At 32.4% G+C, this 21218-nt stretch overlaps 3 protein-coding genes across 3 annotated transcripts; 1 reads left to right on the forward strand and 2 right to left on the reverse strand.

The window, feature by feature from the left end:
* Positions 1-17: 17 nt before the first annotated feature.
* On the reverse strand, positions 18-1739 carry LOTGIDRAFT_230307 (hypothetical protein). Its single transcript, XM_009047296.1, has 4 exons — positions 1505-1739; positions 940-1058; positions 442-571; positions 18-128 (listed from the first exon to the last, which is right to left on the reverse strand). The coding sequence occupies exons 1-4, from the start codon at positions 1638-1640 to the stop codon at positions 94-96; spliced, it is 420 nt and encodes a 139-aa protein (XP_009045544.1). The 5' UTR covers positions 1641-1739; the 3' UTR covers positions 18-93.
* Positions 1740-6554: 4815 nt separating this feature from the next.
* On the reverse strand, positions 6555-14457 carry LOTGIDRAFT_156673 (hypothetical protein; the record flags this gene model as incomplete). Its single annotated transcript, XM_009047297.1, has 14 exons — positions 6555-6644; positions 6987-7140; positions 7404-7480; positions 7867-7947; positions 8444-8576; positions 9959-10022; positions 10293-10355; positions 10860-10992; positions 11348-11445; positions 11770-11894; positions 13121-13177; positions 13544-13608; positions 14205-14354; positions 14431-14457. 14 exons carry the CDS (start codon positions 14455-14457, stop codon positions 6555-6557), a joined length of 1317 nt encoding a protein of 438 aa, XP_009045545.1.
* Positions 14458-16037: 1580 nt separating this feature from the next.
* On the forward strand, positions 16038-21019 carry LOTGIDRAFT_156674 (hypothetical protein; the record flags this gene model as incomplete). Its single annotated transcript, XM_009047298.1, has 10 exons — positions 16038-16158; positions 16535-16819; positions 17003-17372; positions 17568-17675; positions 17897-18053; positions 18353-18491; positions 18826-18914; positions 19287-19458; positions 19736-19899; positions 20396-21019. 10 exons carry the CDS (start codon positions 16038-16040, stop codon positions 21017-21019), a joined length of 2229 nt encoding a protein of 742 aa, XP_009045546.1.
* Between the last annotated feature and the right edge of the window lie 199 nt (positions 21020-21218).

Genomic DNA, 21218 nt, shown 5'->3' on the forward strand with positions numbered 1-21218 from the left:
GAGATGTTAAAACTAAATTTTTGTAATGTAAAAACATTTAATTTACAGTCAAATCTTACACACTAACAACACTCTTACAGATATATATATATTTTACTTTTTCTTGTGCTCTGGGTTTTGTCTCTTTGCTGAAAAAAGAAACATACAGAAGTCAATACAAGCATGGGTATAAAATAAGCATCATACACAACCATATTGAGTCACACATTTTTCATTGTGATTAGAAATATGTTTTCATCCTTTTTTTCAATCCTCTCTTTTTTTCAGTTCAACATATAATACAGCCAAATTCAAGCATATTAACATTATAAGCTTACATTTTTTTCATTCATAATGGTTATCAACCTACTCTAGCGCTCCATCAGCTGGGTAAGTGAATATTTAGAAGACAACATAAAGACTACTGTATATCTAATCCTAACATCTAGTAAAATTGCTTACTTAATTCAAAGACTGCTGGCTTTTGAGGAAATCTTCTTAATGTTTTATTGACCTGTATTGCAGGGAATTTATTGCTTCCTTCTATTTGTAAACCCTTTCTCTGGGCTTCTCTCATTTTGGCAAGTTCTTCCTGGAAAAGAAAAAAGCCAAGAAATCAGCTATGGTAGATGCCTGAAGTTTCCATTTTTGTCGTAAAAAAATGGTGTCTACCTTCTTGACATATCTTATACATAATAATTATAAAAGTTTGTGCTGTTAATTCTAAAAATTTAAGTAAATATTCATTAATGACTAAGTCTACCACTTAGAATCCCTTGCCACTTGGAAATTGAAAAAGGAATAGGCTTATGATGCTGTCCTTGCAAAGTTTACCTCATTGCACAATGCATGGGGTTGGCTGTCTTCATTTGCCCAATTAGGTGCAGAGAAATAGGACATAAAGTTTCATTTTAAAAATATCATAAAGCAATGAATACAATTTGAAAACTGAATTCTTACTGTTGATTCTTCAACACATTCATTAAACTTGAGATATTCTTTCACGCAGGTGTTATTTTTAAATTCTTCTTTCTTCAAACAAGCCATTAATACTGCAATTTCTTTCACACATACTGGCTCTAAATAACAAAAATAAAATCAATTTTTGTGTGAAGTTGATCAAATATGGCAAGAACTAATCATTTCTGTTGACAACTATTTCTGAATTTTGAAAGCCATGTTTTACCTAGCATAACACTCTGTGACTAGCTTTTTCATATCTTGAGAAGGGCCCAAATATATAATTATTTAATACTGGAGCATATCATTGCTCTAATTTTTTAATAAATGTGGTGATTGCTTATTAATTATGTCCTTGACCTTCAGCCAAGGAAGGCAAATAATATTCAGATTTTTCATTTAAAAACCAACATCAGTAAATTGTTGTCATTCCAATAATTATTGCAGGTTTTGCAAGGTATGCTAAGCCTATCGAAAAACCTGATTCCATCTAGATGCCATCTAGATGCAAAAGCTACAAAGCTATAAATGTCGATATGGTGCTCTTATTGAAAATCATTCTTACTGTTGCTCCTCAAATCCTTTTTAGTGGAAACACTGTTTTTCAAAACAGGGGGTAGTAAAATCTTGTATTTCAATGTGTTCGGCAAGTAATGTGTAAATTTTTCGGCTTTACACATAGTGTCTGTTAACTTAGGCATGATGATATGATTATTTTATGACAACAACTAGCAACTGATAAATAAATGTATTTAATTCATTCCATTTTATCCTTCAATCGTTCTTTACTCCACCATTACCGGAAGTATTACCTTAAACGAAACTTGATGTCGTAAATTCTTTTCTCGATCATCTAGACCATGAGCACTATTTCCGTATTGTATCATTTATTTAGAAAAATAATCTTTTGTATTGAAAACAAATAATGATTGGGAATGATAGACCTCATTTCGTTTTATTTTTTTTATTTTTATTTTTATTTTTAGATCTAAAATAATATTGTAAAAAAAAATTTGTACGACAACCACCACCCAATCTGCCTTTTGAAGAAATGTGAAATCAAAACATTCAACACAGGCCTTATTCTTTACGTTCTAGATTTCTACTTAAATCAGTTGGCAAACGATTGTACGCCTTGCAAAATGGGTGATAGACTTAAAGAGTTGAAAGAAAGGTCTCAAATGAGAAAGAAACTTCTCGCTCAAGCTGTAAGTATGCAATTTCCGTAAAATGATGCTACAGCAAAACAATAAACAATCCACGACCACAATTTGAAATCTTGGTTCATTCCTCCAGCTCTTTCTATTAATATGTTTGTGAGTTTCTATTGTGAAAAATGACAAATGGAAATGGCAGTTTTCTGTAATGCAATAACATATACCATGGTACAAGTTAATTTGAACCTTTGCCTGAGACTACTCTTTGTCAATTTGATAGAACTAAGTAAAGAAAGCCACTCAACTTTTGATTAATCACAGATCAATGTTGAATGATTTACAATAAATAGTTAACCCCTCTTCTAATCAAATTTAGTCATTGTTGAGCTTGATTACGAGATTATGATTGAATTGCAACTCTTAATTACTAGTGTTGAAACGGTTAGTGAATTTTACGAACGGGGTAATCGTCAGCAATAACCGTTTGTTAAAGATTGTAAAAGGAGTCAAAAGCCGCATCACCGTTAACTGAACAAGACTAAGTGTAAATGAGTACCCAGGATGATTTTGGCTAGTTCCTCTCGAATTGTTGGTACAAATCGACAGCTACCAAACAGATACCCTGCCTCAGACTAAGCTTATGTTTTGTATATTGTAGCTTGGAGTAGATTCAACAGATAGTTTAAAGACTGTATTAAATACTGGTGAGAGAAAAACAGAGACAGTTAAAGATAAAGTTAAGATATCAAGGTTGGTTTAGTTTATAAAGAATATATGTTGTAGTTAATCTTAGTCATTATCATCTCCATGGTTTAAATGGCTTCTCTCATAACATTTACTTTAAAATTGAAATAGATCAATGCAATGGAAACAAATAAAACTGTTTTGGAGTAGAAATTTGTCCATTTTGAGAATGATATTGATAATGATCCAGATACTTTTAGTTTTGAAATTTGTGTTTTAGTGAAGTAGAAGAACCAGTAACTAGAGATGTTCCACAGACTCCAGTTACTGTTGATGAAAATAAAGAGGAAGAGGAAGAAGAAAGATTAAAGGTGAGTGAGTTTACACTTTCATTTTTGTACTCATAACATATGGAGGCATCTGGATACTTAACAGGATTGGAGTCTTACAGTAATGCACTGGAAGGCAAGGATACTTGACAAAAGGGAAGCAACTCTTGTTTAGTATTTTAGACCACACTACTACACTTTCCTGGTAAGCTTTCTTTTTAATGCCAACAGTCTGACATAAGCTATGCAGTCTCTAACTGAATATTGTTTGACAATGTGTTTGTTTAATTACAGAAAGATGACTATGATGAAGATGAACTCTACCGAGATTCTAGTACATTTCTGAAGGTAAGTTATTTAGACTTTTTAGTTTATTTTAAATTCTACCTAAATAGGCTGTATGATACTGATGAACAGTTAATGTTGGTCTCTTGTTGAACTCAGCTGGTTTTATCATTAAGCTTTCTTTCAAATAGCTTGTTTTGGTATTAGGGAGGTTACAATGTACTAAATTCTTTATAAAAAATTGGAATAAAATTTGATTTTGAATTACAGGGAACACAGAGTGCAAACCCACATAATGATTATTGTCAGAACTTTGTTGACACTGGAGAAAGGCCACAGAATTTCATCAGAGATGTTGGTAAGTGCGGCTTTTAACAATTTGTTTGAATGAAAATACCACCAATTTTATGTCCAATAATCACTTCACATTTTCTGTTATTCCAGGTTTAGCTAACAGATTTGAAGAATATCCAAAGTTAAGAGAATTAATCAGGTTAAAAGATGAATTGATTGCCAAAACAAATACACCTCCTATGTAAGTTTTACTTGTAGTGGTTTCATTTTAGTGTTCACTGTTGTTACAACACTGTTAAACAAATTGGCTATGTTTACTCCTATCACAAGAATAAATATTTTTTTCTTTCATTTTATCAGGTATTTACAGTGTGATCTAGAAGATTATGATTTAAGAAATTTAAAATGTAAATTTGATGTGATATTAGTAGAACCACCCCTGGAAGAATATCAGAGAACTCAGGGAGCTGTGTATGACAGATTCTGGAGTTGGGATGAGGTAATGGTTTGATTTTTTTCGCATGAATTGTTCAATATCTTTTGTTAACTTGATAGTCTTCAGAATTCACTTTGAAATTTGTTGAAGAGTTTGCTAGCCTACTGTTTGTGAAATTTATCAATCATTCCTGCTAGATGTTCCAAATTATACACCCTTAAATTAGACAATAAGGACAATCTTTTGACAAAGAAAATTGGTGAAATAATATCTCAAATTTACTTTATAATTGTGCTTTGACTACCCTTTTGCGTTAAGACATTTGAATTTTACCCAATGTAAGACAAGGAAGTAATTACACCATAAAGAATCATTTAATACATGATTAGATCCAATGTTGTATATTTTGTATTTTAGATTGAAAGATTAGATATATCAGCTGTAGCAGCTCAGAGATCTTTCCTATGGATCTGGTGTGGTAATGCTGAGGGATTAGACAGGGGAAGACAGGTATGATTGATTTTGTAATTATCTCTTTTGATTGATTAATTAAATTGATTTGATAGTCAATTTTGTAACTCAGGTTTGGTAGTCATGTTATGAACTATACACTATGCTTTTGTGGAAGGGTCTATGCAATTTAAGGCTTGACAAATTTGTAGCAACCAAAAATGACAATTGAACTTAAACAAGAAGGTATTGATTGATAACATGCGATGCATTTGGAGTTCAATAAAGGGCCCAGGGATGTCAAATATGTTACTGGTGCGCTGCGTAAGTCTCACTGTTTTAACTATTTCAGTGTTTAAAACGTTGGGGATTTAGAAGATGTGAAGATATATGCTGGATAAAAACAAACATCAAAAATCCTTCACATAAAAAGAATCTAGAGCCAAATGCAGTCTTTCAAAGAACAAAGGTAAGATAACTAATCTCCATTATTTGCCTTTTGTATCAGTTCATGAATATTTATAAGGTACCAATGCTTTCAACCAGTGTCATGTGATAATTAGGGGGGAGTCAGTCCATTCCGACAGCTACATTGTTCATTCCCACATAGTAATGTAATTTTTTACCTAATATATCCTTTCTTCAAAATAAGCAGTCTGAAGATTGTAATTGTGGAAAGCTTGTGTCGAGCCTCTTGATTAAGTTGATTATTTATAAAGTTACCTTTATTACAGGAACATTGTTTAATGGGTATCAAAGGAACAGTAAAGAGAAGTACTGATGGTGATTTTATACATGCCAATGTGGACATAGACTTAATCATAGAAGAAGAGCCTGAATATGGTACCAAAGACAAACCTATAGAAATATTTCATATGATAGAACATTTCTGTCTGGGTAAACGAAGACTACATCTATTTGGTCGTGATAGTACAATAAGACCAGGCTGGTTAACCTTAGGTTCAGAATTAACTAGTAGTAACTTTGATCCAGACGTATATTTGAATATGTTTGATAGTGAGATTAGTACATTGACTGGATGTTCTGAGGAAATTGAAAGACTGAGACCGAAATCTCCACCTCATACAAATAAAGGAGAAAGGGGAAGAGGAGCTAGGGGTGGGTTTAATTCAAGGGGAACAACAAGAGGAAGAGGGGATTCGACTAGAGGTATTAGGGGTACCAGAAGTCGTGGAAGGGGACCACCCAGAGGCAGAGGGTTTCCACCATCTCACAGAGGAGCTGGCTATGAACCCAGGTAACAAATTATTCTGTCACATCATTGCTATCAGTCTTCATATTGTATATATACTCATCTCAATAAAAATAAAGAAATCTTATGTGTATTCTGGTATCAGAGAAATTTGAGCTCATCCCAGTATGATCCAAAACATAACACAAGCATTCCCACTTCGTCTTCAGGTAGATAAATGAACACAATATTAGTCTGACTGAAATAAAGCTGACTACTTGCGTTAAAGTTTTGAATCAGACCTGGAAGAGCAATATCTTTACTGGACTGGATTCTACACTAGCCATGTCCAACAACAGTCAAGCAAAGGTATTTGTGCACATATGAGTAGGATTCAAGACATAAATACAACCAGTCCACTTTACATTTGGATGGATAGATACCGTCATTGAAACTATATAAATCAAAGTAAATTGTGTTTATTACTATTTTAACAATATCTGCAAAGTTAAGTGGACTGCATGTGTTTGAGTCAAACAAAATGTACAACAATATTTTTACTCAACTGTCCTTTTTTTTTTAGGCACAAAGTATCAAAAACAAAAATAAAATTCTAGAAAATCCTCGAAAGAAAGAACAAATATCAGTCATATTTTACTTTTATAACTTTTTGACACATGAATAACATTTTTTCATAAATTATATTTGATAATGACAATATTATTTCTATCAGTTGTCAGATGATAAATTTAGAAAAAGCCTGCAATATTCCTGGATTATTTCACACTTTATTTATATAATTCATCTAAGTAGGGTGCATCTGATAAATTACCTATTATACTCATAGATGGTTTACTACTTCCGATCTTCTTAGCAACCTGCAATAATAGAATATAGTTTAACAAGATATTTACAATGACCTTTCTTATACAATATTACAACTTGCTACTATTTACCAGGGTGGTGCTCTGTTGGTGAGTTCTGAACAGGTTTTGTCTGTTCCAATCTTAAGCATCAATCAAACAGTACGGAACAGAACACATCACATCCAAAATTTACCCCTCTATTTCTCTCTGCTCCATTTTGAAGTCTTCATCAGTCTTCATTCTGAACCCTGTTCCAAATTGTTTTATTCAGCTTCAGGTTGAATGAGCAGAACTCACCAATCAAACTCAAAGAGTTTTTTATCATATATGATAAATATATTTATTACAACTTACTGCTTCAACCTCTTTTACACTAACAGCATCAATTTTCTTAGCAATTTCTGCAGGGGAGGTAATTTTCTCGTGACATAAAACTTGTTCACATAAATCATCTAATACATATCCACCATTTTCATAGGACATGAATAAATCAGCTTTCAGTTGGGTTCTAGAAGTATAAATTCAGTAATTAGGACAAATAGAGTCCAATGTGAAAATGCGATCATCATTGAAAGTATGGTAATTGAAATTATCTTAAGTATTTTAGCATTACTTTAGAAATTAAGATCTTTATATCTCAAGTGTATGCCTTCATTTCATAGATATCTTAGTCTATAAACCTGTAGCAAAAACAAAGATCCTCTATGTTAAGACCGTTGAAAAGTATTTAATATGATTGTACACTTAAGAAATAGATTGTTGAAAACTTACTTGGCTCTAGAAACTTCCTGTTCACTGATACCGCCTTTAGTTAAAGTTACAAACTGATCGAATGCTGCCTTCAACACCTAGAAATATATTAATGTAATTATAAACTAGAGTCTTGGAGTACAGATCAGAGTACTTATAAGTCCTGTAAGAACACAGGAAGATCTGAAGATCTCTAAGATATGAAAGTAGTGACAAACACAAGCTCATAGCTCAGTTAAATGAAGAATACTACTTGTCAATCTTTAGTGGAGACCTATGAAGAAACGTTTTGAAAAAAGGGACACAGACTGATATGTTGCAAGTAAGGTGCTAGTCTAACTTCAGCAGGAACACAGACTGAATCTCTTGAAGGTCTCTCCTTTAATCAAACATTGAAATAATCCAGTTGTCTGATCAAATAATATTGATACTCTGAATATCAATAGAATTTGGGTTCAATTTTGAAAACTATAATTTTACTTACATTTCTAATGTTATCGTATCTAGAACAAGCTGTGAACCCGAATAGACCTCCATCTGTATAGCTCATATTGAAACTTCTCACCTAAATTATACATAATAGTATTAATTAATATTATATTAAAACAGTGAAGTCTGTTTCTTTCAATCAACATGATGACCAGAATTTGACACTGAATAATTTGGCAATGTTACTCTCATATATTATGATAATCTTTAATAAAGTATCCTAAATGTTTCTCACATTGTTTGAAGGGATCAATTTGTCATAGTTTTAGTATTTAGTCAGCCTAAGAAAATTGGGAACACTGCAAAAATATGTAAACAATTGGCACTAAAGGATCTGGTCTACGACCTGGTCATTAAACTTGCCAGGATTAACTAAACCCATTTACATCTGGATCGACTGGAATATGGGGAAATGATTTTCGCTAGCAAAGGGATAAGAGATTAGATCCCACAGCCATATTTTTTCCATAAAACAAGGCAAATAACATCAAATTCTAACCCTCTTAAAGATTGTGCTATGGTTTAGGCTATAATAACCTGTCATTACGCTAATCTAGAAATAAACAACTTACGTGAAATGGTTTATTGGTAGCTTTTGAAATAGCTGTGTTTAGCTTTGAAGTTTCTGCACCATATTTGACTGATGAATGGTGAGAGATTAAATTCTGTAAAACTTGTACAGCTAACAGATCTTTGTCACATAAACTACAAGATCGAGAAACATAAATAAACTCTCATTAATCAGGGAAAACTACATATACTGGAAGGGGTTTCTAAGCTCGCCATCAATGATCAGACAAAATTTTCCATTAAATTATAATCAGTAGAATTTTGTGCCAATAGCATCATATTATTCCATCAAAAAGTAATTGTTACAGATAAAAAGAGAACATGAAAGTTTATATGTGTAGTAGGTCTTTCAAATTAAAAGCGATTCGGTCTGCAGTGAGAAGATATTGGGCTTAAACATTATGCAATAACATGCAAATATCTAGTACAAATATATAGTCATTATACATAACCACATAATAAGAAAAAAACAAATAAGATAAAACAAATAAGAAACCAATTGAGAAAATTGCTACACAAGCTAAATGAAACTTAAGTTTTGAGCACGCTGCTGCCAGCATCCACTGACATTTTTCTAGACACAGCATCGATATGTTAATGAAGTTAACCCTTTTAACACTAGCTGTGTTCTACTGACCACATGATATAATACTCGATCAACCAGTGAAACGGCCGGTATCAAGTGATGTCACATAATGTTAACGTCATACACTTGAAGTCATATAGACCTTATTCCAGCCTAGTTTTGGAGACAATTAAAGCGAAGTATAAGCGCAAATTACATCATCCATTGATAAGATGGCGACGTAATATGAACAGTCAATTTGACGTCATTAAACACTTGCTAAACAGCAAGAAAATTTTCTAAAACTGCCCGGAAAACGTAAGAGTTTCATTAAATAGCTTCATCAATTCCAAATTTAATGATGTAAAATATGATTAGTTTCAAGTCAGTGGGATTCAAGGAGGCTTTAAAGTCGTAAAGCTGGCTATATTATTCAGTGACATAACGTGACTTTTCAAGGTTTGAACCTCGTTCTGGATTTAATATGGCCGACACATGAATAAGGTCTATTACTTAGAGTTTAAGGTATATGACTTTGAATTTCATTGACACTCAGTGTTCAAAGGGTTAAAATAAATACACAATACAACAAACATCATAATGAAATGACAAAATGAGCCCTACCCTCTTTCACGAGGTAACAAACTAGCAGCACAATCACAGAAAAAAAAATTTGTTAATTTATATCAAGAAAAAAATAAGTCATAAGCTTTTAACAGCAGATTTTCGGAGTGATGAAGATGAACAGTGTATGCAGAGATCAATAAAGGAAAATTTTCTACAACCACCACATCTGAAAGTCAGAACTTTCAATCTATATTTCTACAATGGAAAAGAGTTTGGAGAAATCCGGAAGCATAAGAATAATTCATTTTAGATATTCTTATTCAGCCCTATATCTCAAGATGTTAAAATATTTGTGGACTTTATACTCTTGCAAACAATTACTCACCTGGAACCTTCAACGGCAACAGATGCTACAGTTTGGTCAGTATAAGTTGGTATTCTTATTTCACCTACAAAAATAAATAATATTATATAATGCTAATTCTAGTGGAATTTCCTGAAAAAAACTTTGTTCTTGTTTGTATTTGCATCCTTATGTGCATAAATATCTGTAATCATCTATGTCATTAGATTATGTAGACTCTCAAAAATGGCTGACATGTTAACAGGGTGAAGACTTTTCAGATCCACCACAACAACCATTGCAATGGAATGTTTGTGATACATTAACTTTTTTAACACAGACTGTATGTACTAAACGAAACATTTTTATAACAAACCTCCTTTATATACAGCTTTCTGTGGAGGGGTAGGTTTACTTCTATCACCAGTTTGTATAGGTGCTACAAATATATCAAACAAAGAATATACATGTATAGGTATATAAACTTACTGGATAAAAAAAATCAAGAGAAAGGATGACAAAAGATCATATCAAGGGTTGGAAAAATCAATCAAAGATTATCTATGTGAGCACTGTAAAGGCTGATACCAGCCTTTTGAAACATGAGCGTATAAAAACTTAAGCATCTCAAACTATTCTGACTGGGCTAATGAAAATGGGCAATGCAATGGAGGAAAACGTGCACAGCCTCACATAGAGTATTGCTTTATTGTCTTATACATCAGTTAGATACTTTTTCATGTTAGCCACTGCAGCCTGCATCACTGACATGATTGAAAAATTTGATTTGAAGGTATTATCTCAACCTATGCCCTGATAGAACCCTGCCAGGAAGTACAGGTTAGCGGGCAGGCATCAAACTCACTATACCACTGCAGTTCCCTGCCCTACAGACACCCAACATTTCATAACTATGGTATATTAAAGAAAATATGTTCCATACCATCAGGTGAAGTAGGTGGAGAACCACTAAAATCAAATTCTTCAGCTCTACTAACTAATTCATCATGATCTACTCCAATACCAATAACAGCCATATTATCAGGTGAATAGTGTTTGTATGTATACTCATTAATCTACAATACAAATAATACAAGACATGATAAACAAAAAACAGACTTAATCTGTAATATCAGTTGGAAGTGGACGTCATCTATCAACCAAACAAACAAACAACAAATAAGTGAAATACTTCTTATTTTCATATTATCAAGTTTTTGCTCTAATATGCAATATTGATAGATAAGTTAATAGCATGAACTAAGATAGTGGTCAAAAAGTGTGTTTTATCTTTGAATTCAACCCATCCTGGAAATTTCAGTCCCTAATAAAACAGTATGTTATTCTCAAAATATGACATGCTCCAGCTAATGTAACCTAAGAATTAGCAATGAATATTTTTACACTGGTCATATAATATAGAGAAATTACCTGTTCTGAACTGAAATTACCAATCATATAATCTGGCATATATAATGATCTTCCCAATGTATTTCTATAGGCAGCCAAATGTAGAGAATCGAGTGATCCTGATAAAAATACAGAAATATTATAACAGAACTTGACAATTGTTTAATATTGTTCATTCAAAAAACTTTTTTCTTTAAAGCAAGCCATACATAAAATAGTGAACGGGGAAGCTTTTCAAATACAAATTAGTCAGACAAAGGTCTAAATATATCACTATGGTTATGATTAATGTTGAACAGTTCGTCCCAAGAAAGCAGAGAGAGCTAAGCTATTAAATTTTCAAATAAAAAATACTGCTATGTAAATCTGTCATGTATTGCAACTTTCACCAATAAGAAGTAGTCTATTATGATAAATATTGATTTATAAACTTCTCAACTTACTGGCAACTGGTTCATTTTCCAGGCAAAGCAAATCAAATTTTAAATTTGAATCCAAAGCTCCAATATCCCAATAGTTGATAAAAGGATTAACAGAGACATCTTCTAAAAATAACAGAGCATCGTCCCTACAAATATAATATCAAGTAAATAGAAATACTATCTAACAGAGAAACTACATAACTACAAAAAATACTCATGAGATTAGACTATCAACCACGCAGTGTCATCTTCTAGGACAGTGGCATCAGTCACGTAATCTGCCAGGACAGTGGCATTAGTCACGTAATCTGCCAAGACAGTGGCATTAGTCACGTAATCTGCCAAGACAGTGGCATTAGTCACATAATCTGCCAGGACAGTGGCATTAGTCACCTAATCTGCCAAGATAGTGGCATTAGTCACCTAATCTTCCAGGACAGTGGCATCAGTCACGTAATCTTCCAAGACAGTGGCATCAGTCACGTAATCTTCCAGGACAGTGGCATCAGTCACGTAATCTGCCAGGACAGTGGCATTAGTCACGTAATCTGCCAGGACAGTGGCATTAGTCATGTAATCCTCCAGGATAGTGGCATTAGTCACGTAATCTGCCAGGACAGTGGCAATAGTCACGTAATCTGCCAGGACAGTGGCATTAGTCACGTAATCTGCCAAGACAGTGGCATCAGTCACGTAATCTGCCAGGACAGTGGCATCAGTCACGTAATCTGCCAGGATAGTGGCATTAGTCATGTAATCCTCCAGGATAGTGGCATTAGTCACGTAATCTGCCAGGACAGTGGCATTAGTCATGTAATCTGCCAGGACAGAGGCATTAGTCACATAATCTGCCAGGACAGAGGCATTAGTCACGTAATCTGCCAGGACAGTGGCATTAGTCACGTAATCTGCCAGGACAGTGGCATTAGTCATGTAATCTGCCAGGACAGTGGCATTAGTCATGTAATCTGCCAGGACAGAGGCATTAGTCACGTAATCTGCCAGGACAGTGGCAATAGTCACGTAATCTGCCAGGACAGTGGCAATAGCCATGTAATCTACCAGGACAGTGGCATTAGCCATCTATCCAGGGATATTTTTTACGTTCAGCATAGCCTGTTTATCCATGTCAGGCCCTCTGACCTGCGTAACTGAAACGAACTGTAACTAAGGCATCAGCTACAAAAAAGAAAAAGTCTGTAAAAGATACTCTTTTTTTCTCCAACTATTCAGTTTAACCCTTTCAACACTAGGTTCAGCTCTACCAGCCAAATAATTTTGTGATATATACCCCCCACAGATGTCATATACTTCAAAGTTCAGGCTAAATGGATATAGAATTTTTCTAAATAAAAAGGGAAAAAATACTTACAATTCAGTTCGTAGACTCTCTACTGTATAATACATATACTCTCTACTGTTGCTACAGCTATAAATAAATTATAAAATTATTAGGAATATAAAGGACCTTCTAACAAAAGGTATAATAAATTTCTTTATTGTTCTATATTTCTACTTTAAATGCTTAACAACAAATGTTTAACAATAGAAATAAAGCAATTTTCACATATTTGACATTAACCCTAAAATTCAATCGCATTTAAAGACTGTGATATTGTTCATACCAAAGCCAACTTCACAAATCTGAATATCCATTTCTACAGAGCTGATCTGATGCTGTACAGAGATCGATTACTGTTGTACTTTTAAAATTGTAGCATCAAGTGATTATACTTGTAAGTAGCTCACAAGAAGAAAATTCTTAATAAACAATAAAAAAAGAAGTTTAACTTACTAAAAGGATGATCCTAACTGTTGAAGACCTTTTAAGAATATAACCTCTTGAAATTTGTAGTTATGCTGAAAAGGAGTAAATCATGTTGAGAAGCATTGTAACATTTTGTCTATTAATTTCATAGGCAGACAATTTTAACCATAAAAATATAGTTGCATGTTATAAGGATTCCAATCCGGGCCATTGATAGGAGAAATTCCTAAACAGTCATTTTAACATGTGAATTGACATACTACATACTATACAAATTTTCATCAATAATATATGAAAAATCTAGCACATTTGCAAAGAAAATGATCATAATTTTAGTTAGTCAGATATGACAAGCAACTACAGACAAATCTACAGCCTAAATTCAAAGTTTTTATTGCCAGATACCAGTGCTAATCATATATAACACACACATACATAGTTCACTGTCATTTTGAATCTCTACCTAATATTTCTGGAAATCATTCAAATCACATTTAAAGCCTTTTCTAAGCTTTTAAATTTGATGAGAAAGCTTCGCAAGGAATATTGCAGCCTTTCTTTAAAATTTTACTTATTAAGTCGAGGTTGAGATACAAAATGGCAATGAACTATGTTCGTGTGTGTGTTATTTCCATGTAATAACCATACATAGTTTTGTATGCCAGGGATACATGTAACAGTTTCATACCTTGACAGGTAAATGGCGTAGAAAATGAGTAAGCCCTAACTGATTCCCATCTTCATATCTGGCTCCAGCTTTTGCAGCCACAGTTACTCTTGATACAGAAGCATTATTCTCTACAGATGCTACTAATAGACCATTACTCAATTTGGTAACCTAAAATAAAATAAATATACAATTCAAACTAGTATAAGTAGATTTTTATCAAATAAATATCATTGTACAATTTTACCTGAATAGTCAAATACCAGCAAGACATTCGAAATCAGATTATATCCGTAACAAACTCAAATTCAAATTTGGAAATGATAACAAATAATTTTCAAATTGATAACATCACAAAACTAGTTTCTATTAAAAGAATTTGAAATTACACTCTTTTACTAAACTCTCATCCTTTGAATTTGTTTCCTACATCATGACCTAGGCCAGTGCTTTGTTGAGAATACTATTTTCATCTAGCTATTACACTAAATAATCAAATTGATTGAATGTGCAAAAAAATGTTTTACACTGATTTCATCCATACCTTAGCTGGTTGCTGTCTTGCTTCTGAAAATGCAGCTTGAGTTGAGTACCATCTTCCCTACAAACAAGAGAAAACTACTGGAATCTGCATCAAACTGACAAAAGGTTGACTCATGACTCTTTAGAAAAGCAATTACAGAATATGTTAAAGAAAGTTAGAAGAAGACATGAGCTTGCAGATGTCAGGCCTATACTAAAGGCTCATATGGTTATAATCTGCAGATTAATACCTGAGCTAACACTGTGGCTTTTAGCCAGGTTAAGTCAAATATTATATGTGATGACGAAAAATGGCCTTCAGTTTAGGGATGGTAGGCAGCTTACAGCTTTATGTATGTATTTCTAATAAAACTTATTAAGGTAGAAATTTACTTTTTACAAACTTATTTATATATCTTTACTTATAATGCTAGTTGCTGAGGAATAAAGCCAAAGTCATCTCAAATAACGCATATGCATTATATCTGTAAAAGGCTTTAAACAATGCTTTTTTAAGGGCTTATAAGCCTCCACATAGATTGATTGTAATTGTGTGTACGTTACTGTAAAAGACTTAACTGTAGTAGACTTGCAAAGGAAGAAGGATTTTATTGTGTTTAGTCCTAAATAGCAGCAAAATTACTGTTTTGCAGCCCTAATAACAAGATTGTATCAATGAATAAAGAATTAAATTTTACAATTCAGTAGGTGTATAATAAAATAGCGAACTGAAGTAATAATGTCAGTATTGTATTTAATTCACAGTATTGAACTGAAAACATTGTAATGAAGGTCGGGTATTTTCAAGGACATTGCCTCCAATTCAGCGCAATATAAACAACTACAAAGTCAGATCGTGCCTTAAAAGAAATGGTCAAGGAAAAAGAAGAAGGAATCCATACTTTGACAGTTCTTGACAGCCCTCTGTACACACTGGTTGCCATTCTTCTTCGGTGTTTCTAAACAAACTCTTACAACTGCCGAAGCAGACAAAATGGCCAGAATCACGTGACAGTACTAATCGTTTCTCTTCGTTTGAAGAGCTTCAAAGAGTTATCTTTTCTTCAATAAAACGAAAGTACAGCAAATCAATTTTGATCATTTACACAAAGAAGTCTGAAAAATTAAATTGATGCATTACAATACAGTTTAGAGCATAGCTAAATAATAGCTAACGTTTGAGAGGTTAATTGGTATTTCATTGAAATTAAGATATTAAACTGACAATGATCAATTGATCAAAAGGAGAGATCTGTTATTTAATGCCATTTGTTACTTTACCTTTACAATCACAGATACGTACTGAAGAGAAGAAATAACAACTTTTAGAAGATGGATAGTTTTATTGGTACAAGTAAATTGAAAGATGTGTTGAAGTACCTTTTGGAAATAGATCACCATTTACCAGATGATACGTTATTGAACAGATTACTAGATTTGATTCATTTATATGGTAAAGTATGAAAACCCTGTACTATACTCCACAATCAACATAGTCCACATATTGTCAAGACTATAAACTATAAAGAACTTGGTTATTGCTGCTTAGTGATGGCAATGCTTAGAGTTAGAATTGAGTTTTGTGGGCACTTATAATGCTGGGGTCCTAATTATTATTACACAGTGGTGCACAATGATAAGAAGGTTATTTTTTTCTAGATACAAATGATAGGTGGAACAATGAAAACCATATAGCTCGTAAATTAGACAGTGGTAGTTTTCAGTTTCAGATTTCTTAAAAATCATGGAGATGTACAACATGAAGAAAATTATACCAACAAATCTTCTTATTTTTATTTTGTTAATCATGTTTTCTCATTAATTTTCAGTTGCAGTGGAAAATTTTGAATCATCTGGATTGAAATGGTTCTTGGAAAAGATATCAATAAATCTCAGTAAAATAGAACCCAGTGTTTTAACATTTTCTCTGTCATTATGTGGTAAACTGTGTGAGAAGGAAGACATTATTGAGGAATATTTAAATGTTATAATCAATTTGTTAGATCAGATTAAACCCATGATAAAAGATTCCTCTATAGCCACTGCCTGTTTTACATGTTTGACTAGTATGGTACAGAATAAACATGGCTTGCAGTACATTATTCAAAATGAAGGTATTTAAGTGATTTAAAAAAATTAAGTTATATAGGGCATTATATTTGATCTCAGATTTAAAAAATTGAGTAAGAATTTAAATTAGCTCACTATCAGTCCATCGGATCTTTTTAAGTGCATACATTGTTCTAACTTCGCTTAAAGGCTTTCATATTTTTGTTCCTTGATTTTTACTTTTTCAGACTATCCAAACATAGTATTAGACCGTATGAAAAATGGTGGAAGTATGTTTGTAAAGAATGCTGCTAGTACTTTAGTTTTTACACTACTAAACATACCAGACCAAACAGAGATAGTAGTTAAACTATCAAAATCCTTGTTAACAGATTTAGATGCATTATCACAAAATACCTCAAAATCTAAAAATATGGACTATATATCCTGTATGCTATCATTGTTTTATAAACTTGGTGACTCTGACAACTGGAGACTGAAAATTGATACTGATTACTTCTCACAAGTTATATATTCCTGTTTAAAACTATATCAAACTTTACCAACGTTATATATACAGATATTATCAGATGTTATAGTCAAGTTTTTCAAAGTGATGTAAGTAGTAAGTCTTTTACAAGCTGTGGAAAGTTTAATTGACAAGTGCTCATATTATGCTGTGAATATAAGACTTAAAGTGTAAGCAAAAGGAGCAAATAAGTCAACAAAGAGAAAATTTCATAGTACCAGAGCTTGAATACAAAGTCCTCATCAGGACAGCTGATTTCATCAAGATGTGTTATTCTATTTCAGAGATGGTAAAGACAGAGAAGAGTTTATCAATAAAGTTGAAAATGATATCAAACTATTGGTGAGAGTTGATGTGGTGAAATCTCACCATGCTGCCTGTTATTTAATTCAGTGAGTTTTTTTATACTGTATAATTGTGAATATAATGCGCATCCTTTCTTACTCTCTGGAATATATGAAAAAAACTGTCAAAGTTAATAATGCACACTCTTTCTGACCCTAGTTAGATTAAAATACATCTCTAGGTAATTTGCTTCATCTTAATCTAAAATTTCAAACAATCTCTATTGTTTATGCTATATAATTCCAAGTTTTTCTTTATTTAAATACAGAATATGTCCAAGACTAGAACATGTAGCTTCTATACCAAGTGATATAATGTTTAATCAAAATAATGATTATCTAAATACCAAGTCAGTGATATCTAAAACAGTATTATCATCAGTTATTGTACAGTATTTATCATGTGATAGTAATACAGTTAACATAGTAAGTCATTTATATTTAATATAGGGGAATACCCACAGTCAGTGTGCAAAATTCTGAAATTATTTGTTTTTTTCCTTTTTAACCCTTTGAAATATGGGCAAACTCTCTTGATCAGTTTTGTTCTGACAAAGTTTGTCTCATGCATATCTGATGTTGCTCTTTTTTCTTTAGTATATACAGCTGTATGTCTACAAATAGTAAATCAGATGCTGCTGTCAGTGTCAAAGACATTTGGTTATTGATATATAACAAGATTTTGCTTTCCAAATTGTAGTTATTCTTTTATCAATTTATTATAGAATGAGCAGATAGAACTGATGATAAAGTGTATAAAGATTATACAAGATAAAGATGATCACCAATATAAACATTATTTACTATCCAATAAATCGTTATTATCCAAAATCTTACATTATTTACACTATAAACTAAAACTAGGTAAGACACTACATTACCAAAACCATGAAACCTCCTTATGGTACAAAGATACTGGAAGATTAAATGGTAATAGAGACTACACTTTTAAAATCATGGAAATATAAAGAAAAGGCAGAGATTATATTCCTGTGGGAAACTTTTGTGTTTTCTGGTGAAACTTGGTTGATGTCATAAATATGCATCAACATCATATCTTTGACTGTAGCACCTGTAGCAATCTGCAATTGGATTCACATCTCAATATCCCCTTCACAAAGTCTACATAGTAAGTAGGGGAGATGAGTGTTATTTTGGTAACATACATCAGCTATTTTCATAGTTATTTTTGTTGTAGATACATGTAAAGATTTGAAAGACGAAAAGTTTTATGAGATCTATTGTTTACTATTGGATGCTATTTCAGCCATTTCAACTGATATCACAGTAAGTAGGATTGTTATTGATGAACCAGTAAATGCCTAAATGGGTATGGGTAGTCTGCTTTAGATCATTTCCAAGAGGTTAAACATGGACCAGTTGGTATAAAGTTACCTTGAAAACCAAAGTTGTTACCCTTGTAAAAAAGGGAATTTTCCCTTTTTTGTTGTTGATTTTCGCTGCTTTATATGCAAATTTTAGATTCAAAATAGAGTGACTTTTTCAGCTATTAAATTAGTAAAATGTCCATTTGTACAAACAATTTTTCATTAAAAAACTTGCTCATAACCACCTACTATATTCACTTATAATTATAAGAATGTTCCACATATTATTTCAGTAGCTTATATCCTTATGTTTTATTTTGTTCTATTTTAGACATTGAAGTCTGGTACAAGCTGTATGTTAATTATTTTATCTAAACTGAATTGGAAAGAATTAGATCTTGCACAGTTTATTAGAATATTGGAAATGAAACTGTGTGACACAGGTTGGGAAATTAGAGACACAGCATTAGAAATTATTAACCAACTTGTCTCTATAGTAAAAGGTGCTGTACTCAGTTAAATTTTTTTCTTTTTTTTTTTAATACAACTGAATAGCTCTATGCAGGAAATCCATGATGTTCATCTTACTAGGGTGCAAAATGAGATTTTTGCAACATAATGTTATTGTAATATCTTTTTTAAAGAGAAAAACTGATGTAGTGCAAATCCAAACTCAAAGTGGCCCTGCTTTGCCCTTTTGTATTTGTTAATGTTGCCATATTTGATGATAATGACCAAGCATCAACCAAGAATCTTCATAATTATTATTAATATTTATAGATGATGATGAATATAAAGTAGTACTACCTCTATGTTGTATTGGTTGGTCTAGTAGAACAGATAGTAATAGTTATGTTAGAGCCAGTGTTTTAACACTCATATCAACAATAGTCAAACAACAATCATTATTATACCAATTCCTTACATCACTCAATATCAAAATAGTAAGTAATAATATCATTCTTGATTTAAAGTTATAATATATTTTCCCTGTTACAATAACGTTCAATATATCAATTGTAGAGCAATATGAAAATACAGATTTTTTCAACAGAGCAAGAACATGCTTCAGTTTCTGTTTCAATATTTTATTCCTGATTTATGTGACCAAAGTGTAGCAAAGAAATTTGTTAACATCTTGGAACATTTCAAAACATAAACAAGAGCAAATCACTTATTTAGAGGTAGTTCAATGGATTTGAGGAGGCAAGGCTTGTTTAGTTACCTCAGTTGAATGTGCTTCAAGTCTGAGATGTATGAATATCTCTGCTCAACTATTAATATTGAGAATTTGGTATAGATGGAAGGAGATATTATCTCTTTGACAATAATTGCTCTGAAGTTCTGTGTAACACCTGTTTGTGGGAGGTGGGGAGATAGAGGGTGTCATTTAGACTGTATAGAAAATGCTTAATGATATTGTCTGTACTTCTCTTCCAGGAAAATCTCATTTTTGAACTAACTTCAATACTGAAAGAAGATAGTGAAGCATTTCCAAGAAGAGCAGCTGTAAAAACACTGGACAATATTTATCAAATTTGTAATAGTCCTGATTGTCAAGTTGACATATGCTCTGCTATGCAGCATGCTATGGAAGACTTTGATTGGGAAGTCAAAATTCTTGTGCTTAAATTTTGGGAGAGGAATATCTTAAAACCATTAGAAGAAGTCAGTAACAATTGTGTTGAAAATAATATTCCTTCATATGCTAGTGGATTTCCTGAATCTTTGCAGAAGAAGGAACATCTTAGTATCAGCCTTTTAGTTTCCAAAGAATTTTGTAAATCAATACTCTTAGGCTATAATGATTATGAACAATCTGTAAAGGAAAAGGCCTGTGATATGATAGACAGATTTCTAAAGATTTGGATGAATAAAAAGAATGGTAAGAATGAATGCAGTCAAGATCTGATGAAATGGATAGATAAACTGCAGTGTTTAAATATCGAGACCTGTATAGACTATAACAGTGATGAATACAGTAAAAATCCTGTATCACTATTAGAAGATATTTTAGCTACTGCTGGTGAACAGGATGAAGACAATTTCGTAGATTGTTATTGATGTAGTGAAAATTATCAACTCTTGGGTTTGAAAAAGAGTTTTGGAATAAGCTCTATTCCAATCTTTAAAGTGAATGGTAAATGATATTGAAATATTGAATGTAATTCCACAGTTTGAGTATAGCCTGGCTTCTGTACAAAAGATTCTAAAACCAAGGAAATTGCATAGAAGTTTCCTTCAACATTTGAATATTTGGAAT

Source organism: Lottia gigantea (genome assembly GCF_000327385.1).
Source record: "Lottia gigantea unplaced genomic scaffold LOTGIsca_11, whole genome shotgun sequence".
Lineage (NCBI taxonomy): Eukaryota > Metazoa > Mollusca > Gastropoda > Lottiidae > Lottia > Lottia gigantea.

Bases quoted from the DNA above. Each gene is read 5' to 3' on its own strand.
- LOTGIDRAFT_230307 (XM_009047296.1), bottom strand. From the start codon at position 1,640: ATGCCTAAGTTAACAGACACTATGTGTAAAGCCGAAAAATTTACACAT. The intron at 572-939 runs GTAAGAATTCAG...TTTCTTTTCCAG, and splicing joins AATGTGTTGAAGAATCAACA to GAAGAACTTGCCAAAATGAG. The intron at 129-441 runs GTAAGCAATTTT...TTCTTTTTTCAG, and splicing joins GCCAGCAGTCTTTGAATTAA to CAAAGAGACAAAACCCAGAG.